Source organism: Cynocephalus volans, chromosome 2 (genome assembly GCF_027409185.1).
Source record: "Cynocephalus volans isolate mCynVol1 chromosome 2, mCynVol1.pri, whole genome shotgun sequence".
NCBI classification, from domain to species: domain Eukaryota; kingdom Metazoa; phylum Chordata; class Mammalia; order Dermoptera; family Cynocephalidae; genus Cynocephalus; species Cynocephalus volans.
In genome coordinates, this window is record NC_084461.1 from 139,329,170 (window position 1) to 139,349,246 (window position 20,077).

The 20,077-nt window shown below is 41.1% G+C and overlaps 1 protein-coding gene across 1 annotated transcript in view; it reads left to right on the forward strand.

Annotated features, from left to right (window-relative positions):
- The window catches only part of ITK (IL2 inducible T cell kinase), a 54,131-nt gene extending 35,409 nt beyond the window's left edge, over nucleotides 1–18,722 (forward strand). The window contains exons 8-17 of the mRNA XM_063086764.1: nucleotides 1,310–1,364; nucleotides 5,734–5,816; nucleotides 8,002–8,135; nucleotides 8,511–8,585; nucleotides 10,239–10,410; nucleotides 10,869–11,085; nucleotides 12,048–12,112; nucleotides 12,199–12,317; nucleotides 15,096–15,253; nucleotides 18,651–18,722. Of these exons, the coding sequence (XP_062942834.1) occupies nucleotides 1,310–1,364; nucleotides 5,734–5,816; nucleotides 8,002–8,135; nucleotides 8,511–8,585; nucleotides 10,239–10,410; nucleotides 10,869–11,085; nucleotides 12,048–12,112; nucleotides 12,199–12,317; nucleotides 15,096–15,253; nucleotides 18,651–18,722 (1,150 nt within the window). The remainder of the gene's footprint in view (nucleotides 1–1,309; nucleotides 1,365–5,733; nucleotides 5,817–8,001; nucleotides 8,136–8,510; nucleotides 8,586–10,238; nucleotides 10,411–10,868; nucleotides 11,086–12,047; nucleotides 12,113–12,198; nucleotides 12,318–15,095; nucleotides 15,254–18,650) is intronic.
- Nucleotides 18,723–20,077: the final 1,355 nt, after the last annotated feature.

Genomic DNA, 20,077 nt, shown 5'->3' on the forward strand with positions numbered 1-20,077 from the left:
AAAACAACGAACAAGAAGACAGAGATACTTAGTATATGGCTGGATATATAAAAAATATCGAGTATGATGACTTTTTATTCTTGAACTTAATGGCTAGTTTCAGGTGAGATCTGCACAAGAACTCAAAAATGTACTGCTGGGAAAATAATTGTGGGTTGGTAAATTGACTGGACTCAGGTCTCCCAACTTGGTTTGGAGGTAGGACCTTGGGTAAATTACCTTACCCTGTTGGATCTTAGATCCCTTTTCCATAAAATGAAGGATCAGACAAGATGAAGGAAGGCAAATCATGATACTCTTGCTGATGTTCCTCCCCATGCACTGAACTCAAGTGGACAATACTCTTAGATAGTGACACTACTCCCCATTGAGCCCAGACTGGCCTCAACCTTTTCAATGCACAGCTCTAGGCAGCCACTACTAATGGTTTGGGGCATGCACATGAGATGAAACATATTTGCGAGCCCTTAATAAAATAATCTCTAGGAGCCCATAAAGGTGTAAGGTACTGTTCTGTCATATAATATTCAAAAAGCTCAAATGGTTGCACTAATTCCCTCATTCATGGCTACTCTCAAAAAGCCAGACAAGTTTAGTAAGTGGTATTCCTTCCCCACCTGGAACTTCTCTCCTCCTGGTTTTATTGATTTATTAATTTCCAAGACTAATTGTTAACTAATGGTCATTCTACTTCCTCTTACCTAGTAAGTGGCAGGGAAGCCAGGTTATGTTTCAAATATTGTTAACAACATAAAAATACTTCATCCGTAAAAATCATTTAAATTCTTCTTTACCACTTTTTAGTTGTTTTTCATCAGACACCACCATTTTTTAAAAAGTGCAATTACTTTGCAGAAGGTCTGGAAGACCAGTCTTAAAGAGGAAATACTGCAGTTGTTTCAAAAGGATATTTGCTAAATTTTCAAATTGGTGTTAAATTTTTATAGCTGCCCTAACAAGCTCTTACTTATAACCATCTACTGACTTATGAAATGGAGAGAAAGATAAATGTTTTCTAAAGCTTTAATATGAAAAATTTCCAACATGCACAAAAGTAGAGAGAATAATACAATGAACTTCCATGTACCCAAAACTCAGCTTCAACAATTTTCAATATTTTGTCAATTCTGTTTCATTTGTTTCTCTCCAATTAAACATTTTACTACCTGGAAATGGATCACACCTTTGCCTTTGAGTTTGAAAGCACTGGTAGAAACAAAAAATGGCCACATGATTTTCTAGCATTATCTTTTCTAAGTAATGAAATTTTTAAAAATGTCATTGACATATGACTTTTTCTTACTTTCAGGTGGTACAATAAGAGTATCAGCCGAGACAAAGCTGAAAAACTTCTTTTGGACACAGTAAGTCTCCTTAACCTGTCTTTTGACTTAAAATAAAATGAACTGTATTGTTTTTTCTGCCATGCTGTGGTTTATGCCAATAGTAGATTAATAATGGTTTTCATGTCTGATGAAAATATTCTAGGGGTTTATAGAACTAGCAAACCATAGGATAAGAAACCTGGGGAGGCCTTGGTATTGACATGCCACCATCACCACAGCTGCAGTGGTCTTTACTGGTTGTGATGGCTGACCCCAGAGAGCCATCAAGGCTTACTTCTCTGTCTGCATTAGGTTGGCTATAACTCAGCTTTTGCCTGGGTTGGTTCAGAGGAAATATGGCACTCGTTTTAACTTATTTTTAATCAACAGTTATTCTATTTTTTTTCTAAAGCCATGCAGTATGAACCCCAGGACTGATCTAACCCAGGGATGTCAGGATTATTAAGGGAGAGAAGGATGAGACGAGAGAAATCATGGGACAAATGCTGAATTCTGGTCCCCTTTCTGTCACCAACTCAGTGAGTGACTTTAAGGACATCTCTTCTTCCCTTTGGGCCTCAGTTTCTCAATGAGTATGAAATGAGCATTGAACTAAATCAGGGATGACAATTACCCAGCACTCATATGGCCACTCTGCTCCTGGTCCCGTGGCCAACACAGCTGACCGCAGTCCATGGCGTTGGGACTATGTTGGGAAACCAGACAAACTCTGAAGAAAGAAAAGATAATCTAAGATAAACTCAAAAGAATTGGGAAAGATTTCATAGAGGAAGAGGAATTGAGCCGAGTCGTTACTGGACCCTGGTTTTTCTTTGGTTCTACATCAAGCACTTAATCATATCCTGGGGTTCCCAATGGGTCACACATTAGAACTTCTGGGAAACGTTTAAAGATACAGATTCCCAGGGCCCACTCCAGATCTCCAGAATCAGAATCTCCACTTAGTTCTCGGGAATCTGTATTTTCTCAAGTTGCATGTGTCACCAGTGCAGCGCCTGGTCCCCCAGCCTGTGTTATTGGATAACATAGCAAATTTGAATAATAAGAACTAATAGACAAGAGTGCAAAATTAATTAAAAATCTGAACTATACTGTTTTTAAACAAGTGCAGTTTTATTTTCAATCACACGTTGGTTAATGAAGTCTGTGGAGCACTAAAACAGCCCACATTAATGATTCCTGTTTTACAGCAGTTCTTTTGGGGCACATTTTACTTGCTTAGGCAGTTGAAACATTCCTCTTTCCTAATATTTTGATCTATTTTACCAATCCTCATCTCCCCCTTAGGTAAATATGAGGGCAAAGTTTAGTGAGTCTCTGTCAGATTTCACCCAGATTCTGAAAAGCTAGAATTGAATGATGTTTTCTTGCTATTTTTTGCTTTTCTTAGATACTGTTTGAAACAATAGCTGTATTGTTTCATAGGTGTATTTAGTCTTCTTATATAAGTACAGGACTCTAAAGAGAGGAGTTGATTCATTTCACCTTTCTGTTAACTAAAGCTCCTGGTGTACTGCCCTATATGTGTTTCTCCACTAGAATATAAACCCTTTATCTTGTTTCTGCTGTACCTAGGCACCAAAAACTATAGCTAGCATAAAGTAGTTGCTCAATGAATATTTGTTGAATGACTTAATGAATATCTCAAATGCTTAGTAAATGTTGTTATGGCAAACCTAGAAAACCAACACACATGCGAAGAGTTGGAGACACTACTTGCTATTATTTTGTCTTATTTTAGTACTCTTTATCACGGTGTTCGTGCATCTTCTCTCCCACTCCAGCTCTATCATAGTGGCTAAGGTTATAGACCCTGGACTCTAAAAGCCATTTTTAAAGACTAATGAAATAACCTGGGGGGGGGGGGGTTGACATTCCGTATATCACCTGTACTTCAGAAATTGAATAAACAACAGATCCCAAAGAGAACAAATCTAATTTTTGAAAAATTAAGTTTTTTTTTTTTAAAAATGATGATCTGTAAGCAAAAGTTAAAAGGGTCTTTATATTTTATTAGATAAACAGTTTACATGCATATCTGAGAAAAGGAAAATTAAAATTGGTCAGATCTTCTCTGTCCTCACCACACCCAAGATTCTGCACAGAGGACCTTGTAGAGAAGAGTTCCACAAGGAGGTTGACAATAGGCACAAGGTTGCATTATTGTTTCCCAAAGATTTAAAACTTGTTCTCTTGAATTAAAAAGAAATCCATGAAATAAAAAGTAATTAAAGTAAATTCAGTGTGTGCAAAAGACAGAATACTTGTACCATTTCAGTTCACCTTAGAAAAAGAAATGTAGTGACTTTCTTCATCTCGCTCGATTCTTCCCCACACTCTCAGGCAGCAGCTAGGGAACTGCAAGCTCACTGCCTTGGGAAAGGGGCCACAGCTGAAAAACAGAGATCAAGTCTCGGTTTCAAATTTCAAAATACACTCCTGAAACTCCCAGCAGAGATAAGAGGAATTTGGGGGTTTCAAAAATCTAACTTTTAAATACTTGAACCCGGAGTTTATGTAGTAAACGATAGGCTTGGCAAGAATGCACAATGAGGGGGCCGGCTGGTTAGCTCAGTTGATTAGAACACGGTGTTACAACACCAGGGTCAAGGGTTCGGATCCCCATGCTGGCCAGCTGCCATAAAACAAAAAGCAAAAGAATGCACAACGATGTAAGGGCCAATTGTCCCCCCACCCTTTTCCCCTTGCAGAGTTGGGGCCAAGTGACAGGAAGCAGTTATGACTCTGCCCAAGGATGAGATTTCTAACATCAGTGTCGTTTGGGGGACAGAGACTACTTGTTAAGATAGTTATAAAGAGTTCAGTCAGGTCAGCAGATACCAAACCTGAATGTCCATGAGAGTCACAAGGCAGACTTTTAAAAAATTCAGGTACCAGGGTCCCAAAGCTGGAGATTCTTAGTGCATAAATGTGGGTGGGGGAGCATGGCCAGCTGTTTGTTTTTGTCTTGTTTTGTCTAGTTTTGTGTTTTAGTTTCTTCCAAATTGTGATGATCCACAAAATTTGAGACAAACGAGCTTAGCGAATTGAGTTAGATCAGTGGTTCTCAACCAGAGGTGGTTTTTATCTCCCAGGGGACACGTGGCAATTTCTGGCATCCAGAAAGTAGAAGTTAGTGATGCTGCTAAACATCCTATAATGCACAGGACAGACCCTACAACAAAGAATTAACCAGGCCTTACATGTTAATGGTGCACAAGATGTGGTAGCCCTGGGGTAGATCATCTTTATAATGTTCATTCTAACCCTGAGAGTCTAGAATTCAAACAGTTAGCATGATCCTCTGTGTGTGTGTGTGTGTGTGTGTGTGAGTGTGTGTGTGTGTGTGTGTGTGTGTGTGTGTGTGTGCAGACAACCCACCTTTGGGGTTGGGGGATGGAGAGATTTGTGTTTATATACTTTGATCCATGTGCTACAAGTATATGCCCTTTCCATGAGGCTCCTGTCTAGCTCTGACCTTCACTCATGGCCCTACTATATCTAAAGTTAAGTAAATCACAAATAGGCTTTACAAGTGTTACCAGCACAGATTTATAGCTGGATAGAAACAAAATGTTAGACATGCAGTACTTCAAACAGAGTTGAGATTTTAAAATTTCCACCAGGAATGAATGAACTGGTGTGTCCATTTGCTTGTGCTTATTTCCTCAGTGCTGGTAAAATTGTTGGGGTGATGAAAGGTACATTCTTGGGGTGCTCCCTTCTCCCTGCCCCCCCCTTATGAAACCAGGAGCTTAATGTTCTTCCTCCATCTGCCCTGCAGCAAAATCAGCACCCTGGAAAGGGCCTGAAAAATATATTTACATTATGGAACTGATTATGCTTCCACGACAGAAAGCTTTGTGCCCTTGTGGGGGAATGGAGAAGTGGCTTCTAACATCTGTTGAATGGAAGCATCTCGGAGTAATAGAATGAGCATCTGCATGGATCGCATGCCGAAGTTCAAATCCCAACTCAGTCACTCACCAGTTGTGGGTTGTGGGAAAGCCACTTAAGCTCTCTGGTGCTCAGCATCCTTCTTAGTAATTGAGGATAATGATATCTAGACTGCAGTGTCATAAGGGTTAGAAAATATCTGTAAAAAGTCTGGTACATGGTAAACTCTAATAGGACAGAACTTGTGCCTGTCTGTCTTCATTCATGGCTAATGTCAGCACTAGAATAGCCACTGATCCACCTAGGAGCCCAGAAAATATCTATTGAATTAATAGAATAAATGACATGGTAGCCATTGTTACTAAAGGTCTGCTCTATGGCAAGCTGGCCTGCAGTATTTCTGTTCCTTCCACAGGCAAGAAAGTGGAGCGGGGTGCATGAGCCTGGTTTCCTTAAATCACTAACCCTCCATTCTTTCTAATCATTCCAGGGGAAAGAAGGAGCCTTCATGGTACGAGATTCCAGGACTCCAGGAACATACACCCTGTCTGTTTTCACCAAGGCTATTGTAAGGTATGGTGCTACGCTATCTCAGCTCAGCAAAGTGGGGAGGGACACCTCTGAGGTGAGTGAGTGACAGTGACACACAGCAAAATGAAAGAGGCTCACTAGTGATGGTATGTTTTTCCTGTTCTCTCTGAGAAAACCAAGGCCAGAGAGGTCAAGGACAGAACTGAAGAGACATAGTTAGAAAGTGACAGGGGTGGGGCTAGATGCCAGGCTCTCTTCTTGGTTAGCATTCCTGATTTCAGAGCTCTAAAGATATGAAATATTTGTAGAACACCAAGGTCAAGAGTTCAGATCCCACACTGGCCAGCCACCAAAAAACAAAAGAAATAAAATACTTGTCCCTATATTTGATGAGTATAGAATTTAATATGGAGAGTAGCAGAAAAGAGATTTCCAACTGGAAATGAAAATACAAGAATTCCAGTTCTGGTTCTGCTAATCAAACCACCTACCATTTACTGAGTCCCTGTGCCAGGGTCTTTCTAGTCCATGTTAAATCCTAACAAGCCCTGAAGGCAGGTGTTCCTATGCTCCCTGCCCCCGCTTATGTAACCAGGAGCTTAACGTTCTTCCTCCGTCTGCCCTGCAGCAAAATCAACACCCTGGAAAGGGCCTGAAACTGAGCAGAGAAACTGAGTCTCAAAAAGCTGGTGGCATGTCCCTGAGGCAATGGGACTAAAGTGGTCAAGCCACATTCATGCTGAAGCCAGCATGACTGCAACACCCTCCCTGCCTATCTGGCCCTGTCTGGACCTCAGTTTTCTTCTCTGTAAAATGACATCTAAGAGCCTATCTGGGTCTCAAATTCTCTTCTAATCAGAAAATCAATAAGAACTAAACAGGTGGCAATGACCAAAGTGCAGTAAGAATTAAGAGAAGAGAAAAATAATTTTTAAGGTGTCCTCAGGGAATGTTTGCTGGAAGATGAAGGACATGAGAAAGACCTGGAGCACAGGCAGGGTTTAGCAGGTGGTGAAAGAGGGAAGGCACTGTCCAGGGATGGGAAAGAACACAAGGCCCACCAAAGCGGGTTCAGGCCTCTACCACGGCTGGGAGACAGTGAGGAGAGTAACCGCAACCCTATAAGGTACAATGGAGGATTGAGAGCTCAAGTTTGTTTCGGGGTCCTCAAGGCCACCCCAAGTTCAGTGATTCACTAGGAGGACTCCCAGTACTAAGACTTATTAAGATTTATTGTAGCAAAGGAATACGAAACCTAATCAGCAAAGGGAAAAAGCATGTGGGGCAAAACCCAGAAAAAAACCAAACATAAGTTTCCAAGAGTGCTCTCCCAGTGGAGTGACACAGCCCATGCTTAATTCCTGTAGCAACGAGTCGTGACAACACCTGTGAAGTATTGCCTACCAGGGGAGCTCATTAGAGACTCAGCACCCAGGTTTTCATTGAAGGTTGGTTACGTAGACATCCTCTGCCTAGCACATACCAAAACTCCAGAGTCCCACAAGGAAAACAGGTTTTCAGCATAAACCACATTGTTTATACAGACAGTTTAGGCACTACCAGCTACCCTTATCAATTAGGGAATAGTGAGTGCCCTCCCAAAATCTGTTTCCAAACACAAGCCAAAAGCTAACCATGTAAGGCCTTTCTACGGATAGCAGACAGGCCTGCTATGTTAACTCTTCACTGCACAAAGTGAAATAAGTATGAAGGGGCCAGAGAGGCATTCTCAACAGGTGCTAACAACTAGTTAAATCCACAGAGCAGGGAAGGCAGACATGCAGCACATATAATCCCATTTCCCCACTTCGTGTCCATGGAAGAAACATCACCAATCCATTATAGCACTATTTTCAACTGGATCAAGACACAGCCTCAGAGTCCTTCTTAACACAGCACTGCTGGCACCCAGGTCCATTCTGTCAAGACTGATAGACAAATCAATGAGAAATTGGTTAACAAACACAAAGAATGATTACATATTGTAATGACAAATAAGCTAACTGTCCTAATTTGACCATCAAATATTGTACACAACTATTAATATTCAACTTTGTATCCAACAAATATGTATAGTTTATGCTTCAGCAAAAAAGAAAAAAATATATATCAGCCATCCTTGTGAGAGGTTATGAAACAAAGATAATAAGAATCTGTTACCAGTCGACATTTTTGTGTCTCAACATTGCGTCTTAATAATCACTGCCTTTGTGTTTCATTTGTTTAGTGAGAACAATCCCTGTATAAAGCATTATCACATCAAAGAAACAAATGACAACCCCAAGCGATACTATGTAGCTGAAAAGTATGTGTTTGATTCCATCCCTCTCCTCATCAATTATCACCAACACAATGGCGGAGGTAAGATCTACAGGACAAAGCCAGAGGGGTACCCTCGCAGGACACATGGTGGAATGTGACAAAAGTCCACCCTGGTTTCTTCATGTCAGAGAAGCTGAACATAAATAATAACTAAATATACAAATAGAAAAGGATGCCAAATATTTGATTATTCCATTAGCAAACTCTGCTAAGAAAATCATGGAATTTCACCGCCTGCCACCTATGCTTATGAATCTTCTGAAGGGGAGTGTGATATCAGTGACTGGGCTTCGGGATTTGTTTTCCAGACTAAAAGTAGCTTTTGCATCGTATTATATTTTTCACTGATTGTTTAACTTAGAAGGTTTCTACAGCAAAGCCTAACCACTGCCTTTGGCTTTTCAATCAACCCAGGCCTGGTCACTCGACTGCGGTATCCAGTTTGTTCCAGTAGCCAGAAAGCCCCGGTCACGGCAGGGCTGAGATATGGTGAGCAGCACAACCAGGAATGTTATACATTTGAGCTAAAATTCATGTCCCTAATGGTCTGGGGAAAATTCTGAATGGACTTGCCATAAACCTAACTGTTCCCCAGACTTCCAGTGACCATTAAAACAGGTATACTATATATCTGGAGATGGCAGCACTAATGAACATTTATAATACGTGTGAATTAGAGAAGCGCACATGTATCTAGGTCAAATTAGTGTCCACTGGTCTTAATAAAGAGGTCATCAGCAAAGTGTTTATTGAGCACCTACTTTGTGCAAAGCACTCTACTAAATGCTATTAGAAAAATATTAGAAAACAATGCCTTAGCACTGTGTTTCTACCTATCTTCTAGAACTTTTGTATCATCTAGTTTGTCGGGTACGGATCTATCATAAGGGCTGTTGGCATCTATAAGTGTTTGTTAGCATAGCAGAGTCTGTAAAGGGCCACGGGCTCTTCATCCCTAACCAGTACTATGTCTGCACACAGTGGGTACTCAGTACTGTTTGTTGTTTAGTTTCCAATTCAAAGAAGTAGAAATCTGCCTGTTTATAGTACCAGACCAAGTGTCGGGAAAGGATAATGCCTCTTATAGCCTCTTTACGAAAATAAGGTTATTCTAACAACTGCAGAATCCTGATGTGTCCATACTGAATGGGATCTCAGAGATTATCTGGTCAGCCCACTCATTTTGTCAGTGAGAAAACTGAGGCTCAGATCCTTTTATTTCTTTACTAAACACTCATTGAGAGCCTATCACGTGCCAGACTGCGCTGGCTTGTGCCTCTGTAAGTCTTCTTTGAATCCACCTTTTTAACCCCCACCCCTGCTAAGGCCTAGCAGAGTGCTGTATACATAGTGGATGCTCTTGATAGATAAATGAATTGTTACAAAGAAAAACTTTAGACAAATTAAATTTAACAGAGTTTGAGCAAAGAATGATTTGTGAATTGGGTAGCCACCAGAACCAGAATAGGCTCAGAGTGACTCCGGAGCTGCTGCTTACTGTGATCAGTAAGATTTATAGACGGGAAAAGGAAAGTGACATACAGAAACAGAAGTGAGGTACAGAAGCAGTTGGATCAGTTACAGCTGGGTGTTTGCCTTATCTGTACATGGTTTCAACAGCTGGCTGCCTGTGACTGGCTGAGACTCGGCTACTTGTTACAAGAGTGGGTTACAGTCTGTTTACACATCACGTTAGGTTACAGTTCACTATGTCTGAAGAAACCTTTAGGCCAAACTTAATTTAACAGAATGAGTGAATGAATGAGATCAGCTCAAATGAAATTTGCTCTATGTGAAAAATCACAATAAAAAATTTACAATCAGGTATGGAAAATGGTTGGGATTTTACAAGAACCCTTCACTTATTTTCTTTAATATCTTGATTAATGCCATCCTCTTTCTTCTTTCCATGTAACCTCCCCACACAGTGCTCATGGTTTCAAATGCATATCCTGTGTTATCATCTGGGGAAAAGATAACAATTTACTTATGATAGTTCTAAGTCTAGAACTTGCACCATTTGCCATCTTTGAGTTACATTAACAATAGACTAAAATTCTAGTAGGGCTATATAGTCCCCTGGTAGCCCTACACCTAGTATCTACTACTTGCTGACTGGAAAACCCTCTCTCTTTCTTCCAGGGAAATGGGTGATCCATCCTTCAGAGCTCACTTTTGTACAGGAGATCGGCAGTGGGCAGTTTGGGTTGGTGCATCTTGGCTACTGGCTCAACAAGGATAAGGTGGCCATCAAAACCATCCAGGAAGGGGCGATGTCAGAAGAGGACTTCATAGAGGAGGCTGAAATCATGATGTAAGTGGCCAAAACAAGGGTACACAGACCCCTGGGGAGGATACCCTGTGCTGTGTTCTCTGAATACCATTCTAATGCCATGTGGTGCCACCTCCCTGCTCAAATCCCAGCAGTGACTTCCTATTGCACAAAGAATAAAATGAAACTCCTTACCATGGTCCTCAAGGCCCACCATGGTCTGGCCCTGCCCACCTCCCTAGTTTCATCTCCTATTCCTGTCTTCTCTGGTCCACGACGTGCCAGCCACACTGACCTCTGTTCATCTGCACATATACTGGCTGCCATCCTTCAGATCTTGGCTCAAATGACATGTTTCTGATTTGGGGAGGGAGTGGATGTTGTTTTCAAAACCAAGAGTTGGCTGAAGGTAAACATCAGCTATTTTGGTGCCATAAAATGTTCAGCACTTTTGGGGAGACTGAGTTTGGGTCATCTTACCCCATGCCTTTTTCCTCCAGGAAACTCTCTCATCCCAAACTGGTTCAGCTCTATGGAGTGTGCCTGGAGCAGGCCCCCATCTGCCTGGTGTTTGAGTTCATGGAGCATGGTTGCCTGTCGGATTACCTGCGCAGCCAGCGGGGGCTCTTTGCTGCAGAGACGCTGCTGGGCATGTGCCTGGACGTGTGCGAGGGCATGACCTACCTGGAAGAGGCGTGTGTTATCCACAGAGACCTGGTATGAGCATGAGGGATGAACACCTACAAGTCCAGCATGAAAGGGCATGTCCCGCTGAAACACAGAGCTACCCAGACAGGGAATGCAGTCATAATGAACAGTCACAGATCCCTTCCTTTCTCACCTTCTTCCTTCCTCCACCCACTTTGGGAGGCCCCAGGAGGAAGGGGCATTCTGAGAACTTGGACCTGGGCTCTAATCCTAGCCCTCCCTCCCACTTTCACTCTCTGAGTTTCAGTTTAAATTCTTCCAAAATGGAGATAACAGCCACACCTTCTTAGCTTCTCTGTGCCTCAGTTTCCTCCTGGTAAAATGAGAGAAATGGCCAAGCACAGTTTTTCTTAAAGTGTTATCCAAAGATCTACCAGAATCACATGGGATAACCCTTAAACCACCTTCAGAATCTCTGGTGGCTGGGGCTCAGGAATATTTATGTTAATACATTCCCCCATGTGATCTGTAGGCACATTAAAATTTGAAACTCACCAGAGTCTGCTTTCCAAGGGCCCTTCCAATGCACCATTTTGTGACACTAATTAGGGGTCAGGTACCCTCCCTATTGAGGAATAGTTTTAAGAGGATTAATAACAACTTCAAAACATTCTTATTTTAGTCAAATGGGAGACATTTTCTTCATATTACCCCTAACGTTAACATTTCATATTGCATCAGGTTGCATTCGAGCATATTGTTAGTTAGACAACAGCATGGATTTCTCCCCTAATTAGGATCCAGGAATGAAGATAAACTCACTTATCCTAATAACGGATCTTGCACATTCATCTTTCTAGCAAACTTTCAGAAGGCGTTTGTGAAGCTTAATTAACGTTTGTAAAGCTCCTCGATGCCCTCGTGCAACAGCACACAGCACAGTAAAGGACTGTGATTATAGGAGACTCCTTAATTACTGATTACCCACCAACAGGTTTCCTCTCCCTTTTGTTTGCCTGTCTCCTCTCCAGGCTGCCCGAAATTGTTTGGTAGGAGAAAACCAAGTCATCAAGGTGTCCGACTTTGGGATGACAAGGTAATATGAGATGCAGTGCCAGCAGTCTCAGGAATGGGAGTCAGGCCCCCGAACATTCTAACCTTCTCCCTGTGCTCTCCCCCCAGGTTTGTCCTTGACGATCAATATACCAGTTCCACAGGCACCAAATTCCCGGTGAAGTGGGCATCCCCGGAAGTTTTCTCTTTCAGTCGCTATAGCAGCAAGTCGGATGTGTGGTCATTTGGTGAGTGTCATCCTGCCCCATCCCCACACAACATGGGACTGGGGGCCAGCTGTTTTCTTTGTCACATGCCACTTGCCTTGAAACCTGTATCATGAGGACATCCCACTGAGGGTCTGTGAAGAATGGCCCTGAGAAGTACAAAGGGGCCCTCATTATTGTATTTGTTCTTGGAGATCTTTGAAAAGGTGGGAGAGGTAAAAATAAAAGTGGCAACGGGATTCTGGTGTCAGTTGCTATGAGGTCAAAAGCTAGAGGAGTCCAGAGATTTGAAGATGAGCCCCTTGAAGGCAGCAAACATGGTTTGTCCAACATTGTTTTCCCACACTTTACCCTCCTTCATTCAACAACAGTTAACTGAGCACCTTCTATATGCCAGGGGTGCTGAGGGTGCAGTGGTGCATGGGACAGAAAAGACTTTTATCTTCTTGGAGCTAAGTTTTAGAGCAGAGGCAAGACAGGTAACAATCACATAAACAAGCTAATGGATATAAGATTAAGTCAGGCAGGGATAATTAGGTGCTATAACTAAAATAAAATAGCAATAGGATAGAGTAACTGGGATAGAGGGAGGGTCTGCTTTAACTAGTGTGGTCTGGGAAGGCCTCTCTGAGGAGGTGACTCTTTAGCAGGGACTTAAATGATGAGAGTGAGTTGTCACCATTCAAAAAGCAAGGGAACAGTGTCCCTGAGAGAGGGAGTAGCAAGTACAAAAGCTTGATATGTCCAAAGAACAGAGGGTACTGACTTAGTGGAAGAACAGTAGGTAATGAAGTTGGCAGGCCATGGTGAAGAATTAGAATTTCTAAAAAGCGCAAGTGAGCATAAATGAATGAATGATGTTGGTATGCCAGGAAAAACTAAAAATTCTTGCTGGATTTGTCATGTCACCCTAAATAATAATTTGTGCATACTAAATAGTTTATGCACAAAAATATACCAGACAACCTCTTTAATTTGGAGTACAAGAAGGGTTATTCTTTGGACAGGAACTGCTTGCAGATTGATTTTTTTGTTCTAGATGAAGAAAAAGTTTGCCAAGGGTTTACTAATAGAAAGTGGAGGAAACTGGCTAATTAAATGCCTTAGGAGAAGAACTGGTTTTAAAATCTTCCTCAGCATATTAGAGTATTTATTTCCAAGGGCCAAGTGGTTTGTTATAATGATGAGTCCTTCGGATCTGTTCGTTAAAACAGTATCCTATTCACCGGGCCTGGATGCTACTTTGTAGGCCAGGTTTAAGTTGCAAAATGAACTTGGAAGAAATTGCACAGAAGGCATTCTGGGATGCCTCTTCTCTTCCCTTAGTGTATAACTAAGATAGTTAGGGCTGATGTGGGGCCATCTCTCTGCGGTGAAGAAGCTGATCACCCTGCCCCAAGCCAGGGCCCCATAAAGAGATGTTTGGGCAACGGCCACATTGACACATCCACCTTCTGACTCTGAATGAAGTTTATTCAGCCACAGGATGTCAGCCTGGGAATTTTCTGCTGCATCTTGTAATTACAGGGTTGGGCTGAAATTCGTCCCTGGCTAAGACGTGTTATTTGAAGACAGTCCAGAGATGAGGTTGATGGATGGATGCAGAGTAGAAAGGACTCAGTGAGGAAAAGTGTGAGAAAACTGGGAGGGGGGGAGGGGCAAGCCTGAGCAACAGAAATCTGGATGGGCCAAGAGCTTCATGCCTGCCTCAGCCCGTCAGACTCTGTCATACGTTTTAGGTTTTTAGGCTAATTAGCTGTGCTGTTTCGAGCAAGTCAGGTAACCTCTTTGAGCTTCACTCAGTTTTCTCATCTATGCATTAGAAGGTTTATATTAAAGCAATTGTTATTAAACCATGTTTTAGCAGCAGCACCCCCCTGTCAAAAGAAATCTGATTAGAAATCCTGGCATCTTCCATGCTGAACTGTCTTAATAGTCAGGTTCTGAATTTCCAACTCCTGAGCCACATCTGAGGACCCATTAGAAATTCTGAACCACTAGGTCTGGGCTGGGGCCCAGGAATCTGCCATTTGAACAAACTCCTGAGGTGTTTTTATTTAGGCATTTGGGGAATCAGACTTTGGGAAACTCTGCCAAGGTTCTCTGGAATATATCTCAGAAAGCACTGGGTTAGGTCACCTGCAATCTCTCTTTCTTCTCTGACAGGCTATGAATATATTAGCACATCATAAAGATAAAGCTGGGTGTGACATTTCTACTGAGGGCAGAAGAGGAAAGAGATTAAATCAGAGATTAAAAATAGACAACCTGAAGATATGTTTTGCTCAATCTACATAGTACTTTTAAAAACAAATTGAGTCCATACTTTTAAACTGAGAGTTTAAACTCTCAGTTTCTGAATTCTTTTAAAAAATTAGAAAATGTGACAATGTTGAGCCCTCATTTCCATGGGCTGTATTTTGGCCGGAGCCAAATCACAGCTGTCCCCTTAAAACAGAACTTTTGACCTCCAGTTTTCCACAGTCCTGACCAGACCCTACTGCATCACACCTCAGCCACTCCATTCATTCCCATCATGGGTGTAGACCTCTGAGTTTACTTCCCCTGCAACTCTTAATCATAATATTTGAGTTAGATATGACAAAGGGCTGAGCTTGAAAATTCTTTGACACTAGGATGGTTGGAAGATTTCAGTTCTTTAAAAATAGGACAAGCCTAATAAGCTTCAGGTAGGCTTGATATTGTACTTCTGAAGGTAGGGATTTGAATCTAGAGGTAGGGTTGTTGGTTGGCTATTTGTGACTTTGTCATTATCTGCACTGTGCTCATTTCCCACAGGTGTGCTAATGTGGGAAGTCTTCAGTGAAGGTAAAATCCCATATGAAAACCGAAGCAACTCCGAGGTGGTGGAAGACATCAGTACTGGATTTCGGTTATATAAGCCCCGACTGGCCTCCTCGCTTATCTACCAGATCATGAATCATTGCTGGAAAGAGGTCAGTAGAGGAAGTGACTTCCCCCTGTGTTATAATATGCACTTTCAGATCCTGCCTCCTTCCCTAGAGAAAGGAACTCTCTCAGAAGGATGAAGGATGTGGCAGCAGGGACGACTAAAATAGATTAGCAAGAACATGACCTTGAGGGTCTATTAACTGGATAGATTCCCCCTTCCTAAAGAAGCTGACAGTGACCTTAACTATTATTTGACTTCCTATATCTGATGTCAATGTCATAAGCATAGTTTCAGAGAGGAGGATGGGGTAAGGCCTATATCAACTCCCTTCTCAATATTCTAAGAGACAAAAAAAATTAAATCATAAAATCATTAAAGTATAAAAAGTTGATCCCTCCTCAATTTTTTGAAAAAAGAAAAAAAAAAAAGCCATCTATAACATCATAAAGCCATTAAAAATACATGAAGTTAGTTCTATTAATTAAGAGACAAAAGTTCATCTGTGCTGTGAAAATATTAAAATGGTTTAATTAAAGTTCATTTATTCATTTGGTAATTCAGAGTGGGGATCCAGTTTCTCAGCACCTTCCCAAATGGCTCAATTATCTCATGCTTGGGTCACAGGCTATGCCTTGAGACACATGGACATGAATCTTAGATGTCCTTTGGTGAGTTATAAAATTGTAAATTTCAGCCAAAGTGGAAAGTTACTAAAATAGAGAGTTAATAAAATTTCAGATCATTGAAGGACGACAAGGTAGAACACAAAAAATATAGGACACTTGTATTTTGTCTCAGCTTTACCATTTTTTTTTATCATTAATCTTGGACAATTCTTCGAATTTCCTTTTTCTTGCTGGTAATTAAATAATGCTTGATCTGTAAGTTCATAAAGTTTTTATAATCAAAAACAGTGAAATAAACAATAAAGATATAAACAAGAGCACAAAACAAATCATATCCACTTCATAAGGATTAAATACAAAAATAATAATGATAGCTGACATTTATTTAGCACTTCTTTTTTTTCCTTTTCAACTATATTTTATTGATTTTTTAAAGTAATAGACTTTGTTTTTCAGAAGTTTTAGATTTGCAGAAAAATTGAGCAAAGTACAGAGTTCCCAAATACCCACCTCCCCTGCACCCTGTATCCCCTGTTTATTAACATTTTGTATGAGTGTGGTACATTTGCTACAATTAACAAACCTCTATTGATACATTATTTTTAACTAAAGTCCCTAGTTTACATTCAGGTTCAGTCTTTGTGCTTCTGGGTTTTGACATAATGCCATGTATCCCCCATTATTGTATCACACAGAATAGTTTCACTGGCCTAAAGGTCATGTGTGCTCCACCTCTTCATCCCTCCCCTATCCCCAAACTGCTGGTGGCCACTGATCTTTTTACCGTCTCCATAGTTTTGCCTTTTTCCAGAATGTCATATAGTTGGAATCAAACAGTATATAGCCTTTTCAGGCTGGTTTCTTTCACTTAGTAATAGGCATTTAAGTTTCCTCCATTTCTTTTCATGGCTTGATAGCTCATTTCTTTTTATCGCTGAATAATATTTCATTGTATGGATACACCACAGTTTGTTTATCCATTAACCTACTGAATGAAATCTTGGTTGCTCTCAGTTTTTAACAATTATGAATGAAGCTACTATAAACATTTATGTGCTAGTTTTTGCATGAACATACATTGTCAACTCACTTGGCTAAATGCCTATGAGTGTGATTGCTGGATCATACGGTAAGACTATGTTTAGCTTTGTAAGAAACAGCCAGACTGTCTTCCAAAGTAGCTGTGCCATTTTGCATTCCTACCAGCAGTAAGAATTCCTGATACTTTGTTGTTTTGGATTTCAGCTGTTCTAATAGATGTGTAATAGCATTGCAATATTGTTTTAATTTTTATTTCCCTAATGACATGATGTTAAGCATCTTTTCACATGCTTACTTGCCGTCTCTATATCTTCTTGGTGAAATGTCTGTTCAGATATTTTGTCCATTTTTCAGTTGGGTTGTTTGTTTTCTTATTGTTGAGTTTTAAGAATTCCTTGTATATTTTGGATACAAGTCCTTTATCAGATATATGTTTTGCAAATATTTTCTCCCTGCCTGTGGTTTGTCTTTTCATTTTCATAACAGTGTCTTTTGAGGGGCAGAAGTTTTTATTTTTAACAAAGTTCAACATCAAAGTTTTCTTTCATAAGTTGTGCTTTACGTGTTGTATCTAAAAACTCATTTCCAAACCCAGGTCACCCAGATTTTCTCCTATGTTATCTTATGGAATTTTTACAGTTTTGCATTTTTACCTTTAGGTCTGTGATCCACTTTGAGTTAATTTTTGTGAAAGGTGTAAGGTCTGTGACTAGAGTCACTGTTTTGTACACGGATATCCAATTATTCCAGCACTGTTTGTTGAAAAGACTTCCCTTTCTCCTTTGACCCTTTGTCAAAGACCAGTTTACTTTATTTATGTGGGTTTATATCTGTTCTCTGGTCTTCCATTACCTGTTTGTTTATTCTTTCATCAATACAACAATTTCATGACTACTGCAGCTTTATAGTAAGTTCTGAAGTCAGGTAGTGTCGATCCTCCAACTTTGTTCTTCTTCATTATTGTATTGGCTCTATGGGTCTTTTGCCTCTTCATATAAGCTTTAGAGTCAGCTGGTCAATATTCACAAAATATAGGATTTTGATTGTGATTGTGTTGAATCTATAGATCAAATTTGGAAGAACTGACATCTTAACACTATAGAGTTTTCTTATCCATGAACATGGAATATCCGTCTATTTATTTAGATCTTCTTTAGTTTCTTTCATTAGAATTTTATGTTATGGGCCGAGCCCGTGGCGCACTTGGTAGAGTGCTGCACTGGCAGCGCGGTGACGCTCCCGCCACGGGTTCGGATCCTATACAGGACTGACCGGTGCACTCACTGGCTGAGTGCCGGTCACGAAAAAACGACAAAAAAAAAAAAAAAAAAAAAAAGAATTTTATGTTATTCCTCATATAGATCCTGTACATGTTTTATGAGATCTATAACTAAATATTTCATTTTGGGGTGTTATTTAGCATTAATTTTATGATGCATTTTAATGTATGATTTGTTTAATTCTCAAAACAATTGTATGAGGTAGATACTATTATCATCCCCTCTTTACAGATGACAAAACTGAGGTTCAAAGAGCTTATGTTACCTGCTCATTGTCACACATCTAATGAGTGGTAAAGCTGAGATTTATGACTAAGCACTCTGATTCCAGAATACCTGCTGTTAACTAAGGCACAATGCTTCCAATACAATCTACATGAAAGCATATTTAAGAATCAGCAGAGAATACTGCTATTGAATTCTGATTTGCTTTGGATTTGGCTATGACATACAAGTACAAGAAACTCACAGAGTTCTTTTTTCTCCTCTCCAGAGACCAGAAGACCGGCCACCCTTCTCCAGACTGTTGGGTCAACTGGCTGAAATTGCAGAATCAGGACTTTAGTGGACACTCAGTGCCAGGCCACGGGGGGGCAGATCCTGAATGGAGGAAGAATGTTTTTCTTCCATAGAGCATTAAAAGCTGCCACCAGCCCAGCACTCTGCAGATGCAGCCTGGCCTCTGGTTCCAGTCCCTGAGCTGCCACGGAGGCAACATCCTGACAGAGGCTGGCAGCCAGGCCATAGGCAAGAGGGTCAGCCACAGAACTGGGAGTCAGGCCAGGACAGTGGTGATGTCTCTGCCCTCCCTCTAGCTTCTTGTCACATGTGGCACACAAACCTCAGTCTGACAGCTTTCAGGCAACATTTCTTGCACTTCTTAGCAATAGGAAGAGACAGGGGTACAACCCCAGATTATTTTTATTATCATTTTAAACATGGATCTAAAGTTTATGGTTTGAGAAACTTTTTATTTGACCCAACAATACAGTATCCCAGGATGTGCAGCCAAGGGGAACAGGAGCATCACTCCTTTTCTAGGAAAACCGGTGAGTTAACGAAGGTCAGAAAGAGTGTGCTCTGTTGCCATGAGGCTGCCAGCCACAGCTTCCTGCCTTAGAGAATGAGGGAGCGGCTGCTCACACCAAAGGCTGGATATTCTGAGAAGCAGCTTTATGAGGTTTCACAGGGTACACTGCCACCTCTCTCCTCAAAGGGAGCATGGTGAGCTCCATTGTATGGATTGGGTGAACAATTCAGATCCCACAGTTGGAGAACTGGGTATCTGATATCTGGGCAGAAAGGAGAGGGCATCTGATGGTGGGGAACCAACTGGTACCAAAAAAGGCCTTAGGTTTTACCACTTCAGTGCTCACTCTTTTGTACAAAGCTATGCAGGTGATTGTGCCTCCTCTTCTGCACAGAATCCTTCCACCAGCCTCCTGGGAGTAAATGATTACTTCTGAATACCGTCTCTGGCTGGAGACTTAATCATTCTTTTTTCTGGGCTCTGGGAATCGGACTCCTCTCTGCACTATCCCACTCTCATCAACAGAGGGCAGCATTGTGTTGATCAGTATGGCCTTACAGAGAAATTGAAGCCTGTTTAGGCCCTAGGGTTTAGCAATTTTAATGTTGAGACCTCAAGGCTCTTAAAATTCTAGGAGAGAAATAAGGAGGCTGTTTTTGCCCAAACCATCTGGATGGAAACTGAGGCAGACACTGACTGGTGGGCTTCCAAGATGTAAAAGAGTGCCTACCGTGGATTGAGCGCTTGTATAAGTGAAGTAGATATGTCCTGAGCTATGAGACTTTCCTGCAGAATCCCAGTCCACCCTGCAATCACACCAACCCGGGAAATAGTATTACTATTCTCATTTTACAGATAATGGAAATGAGGCTTTAAAAACTCAACACACC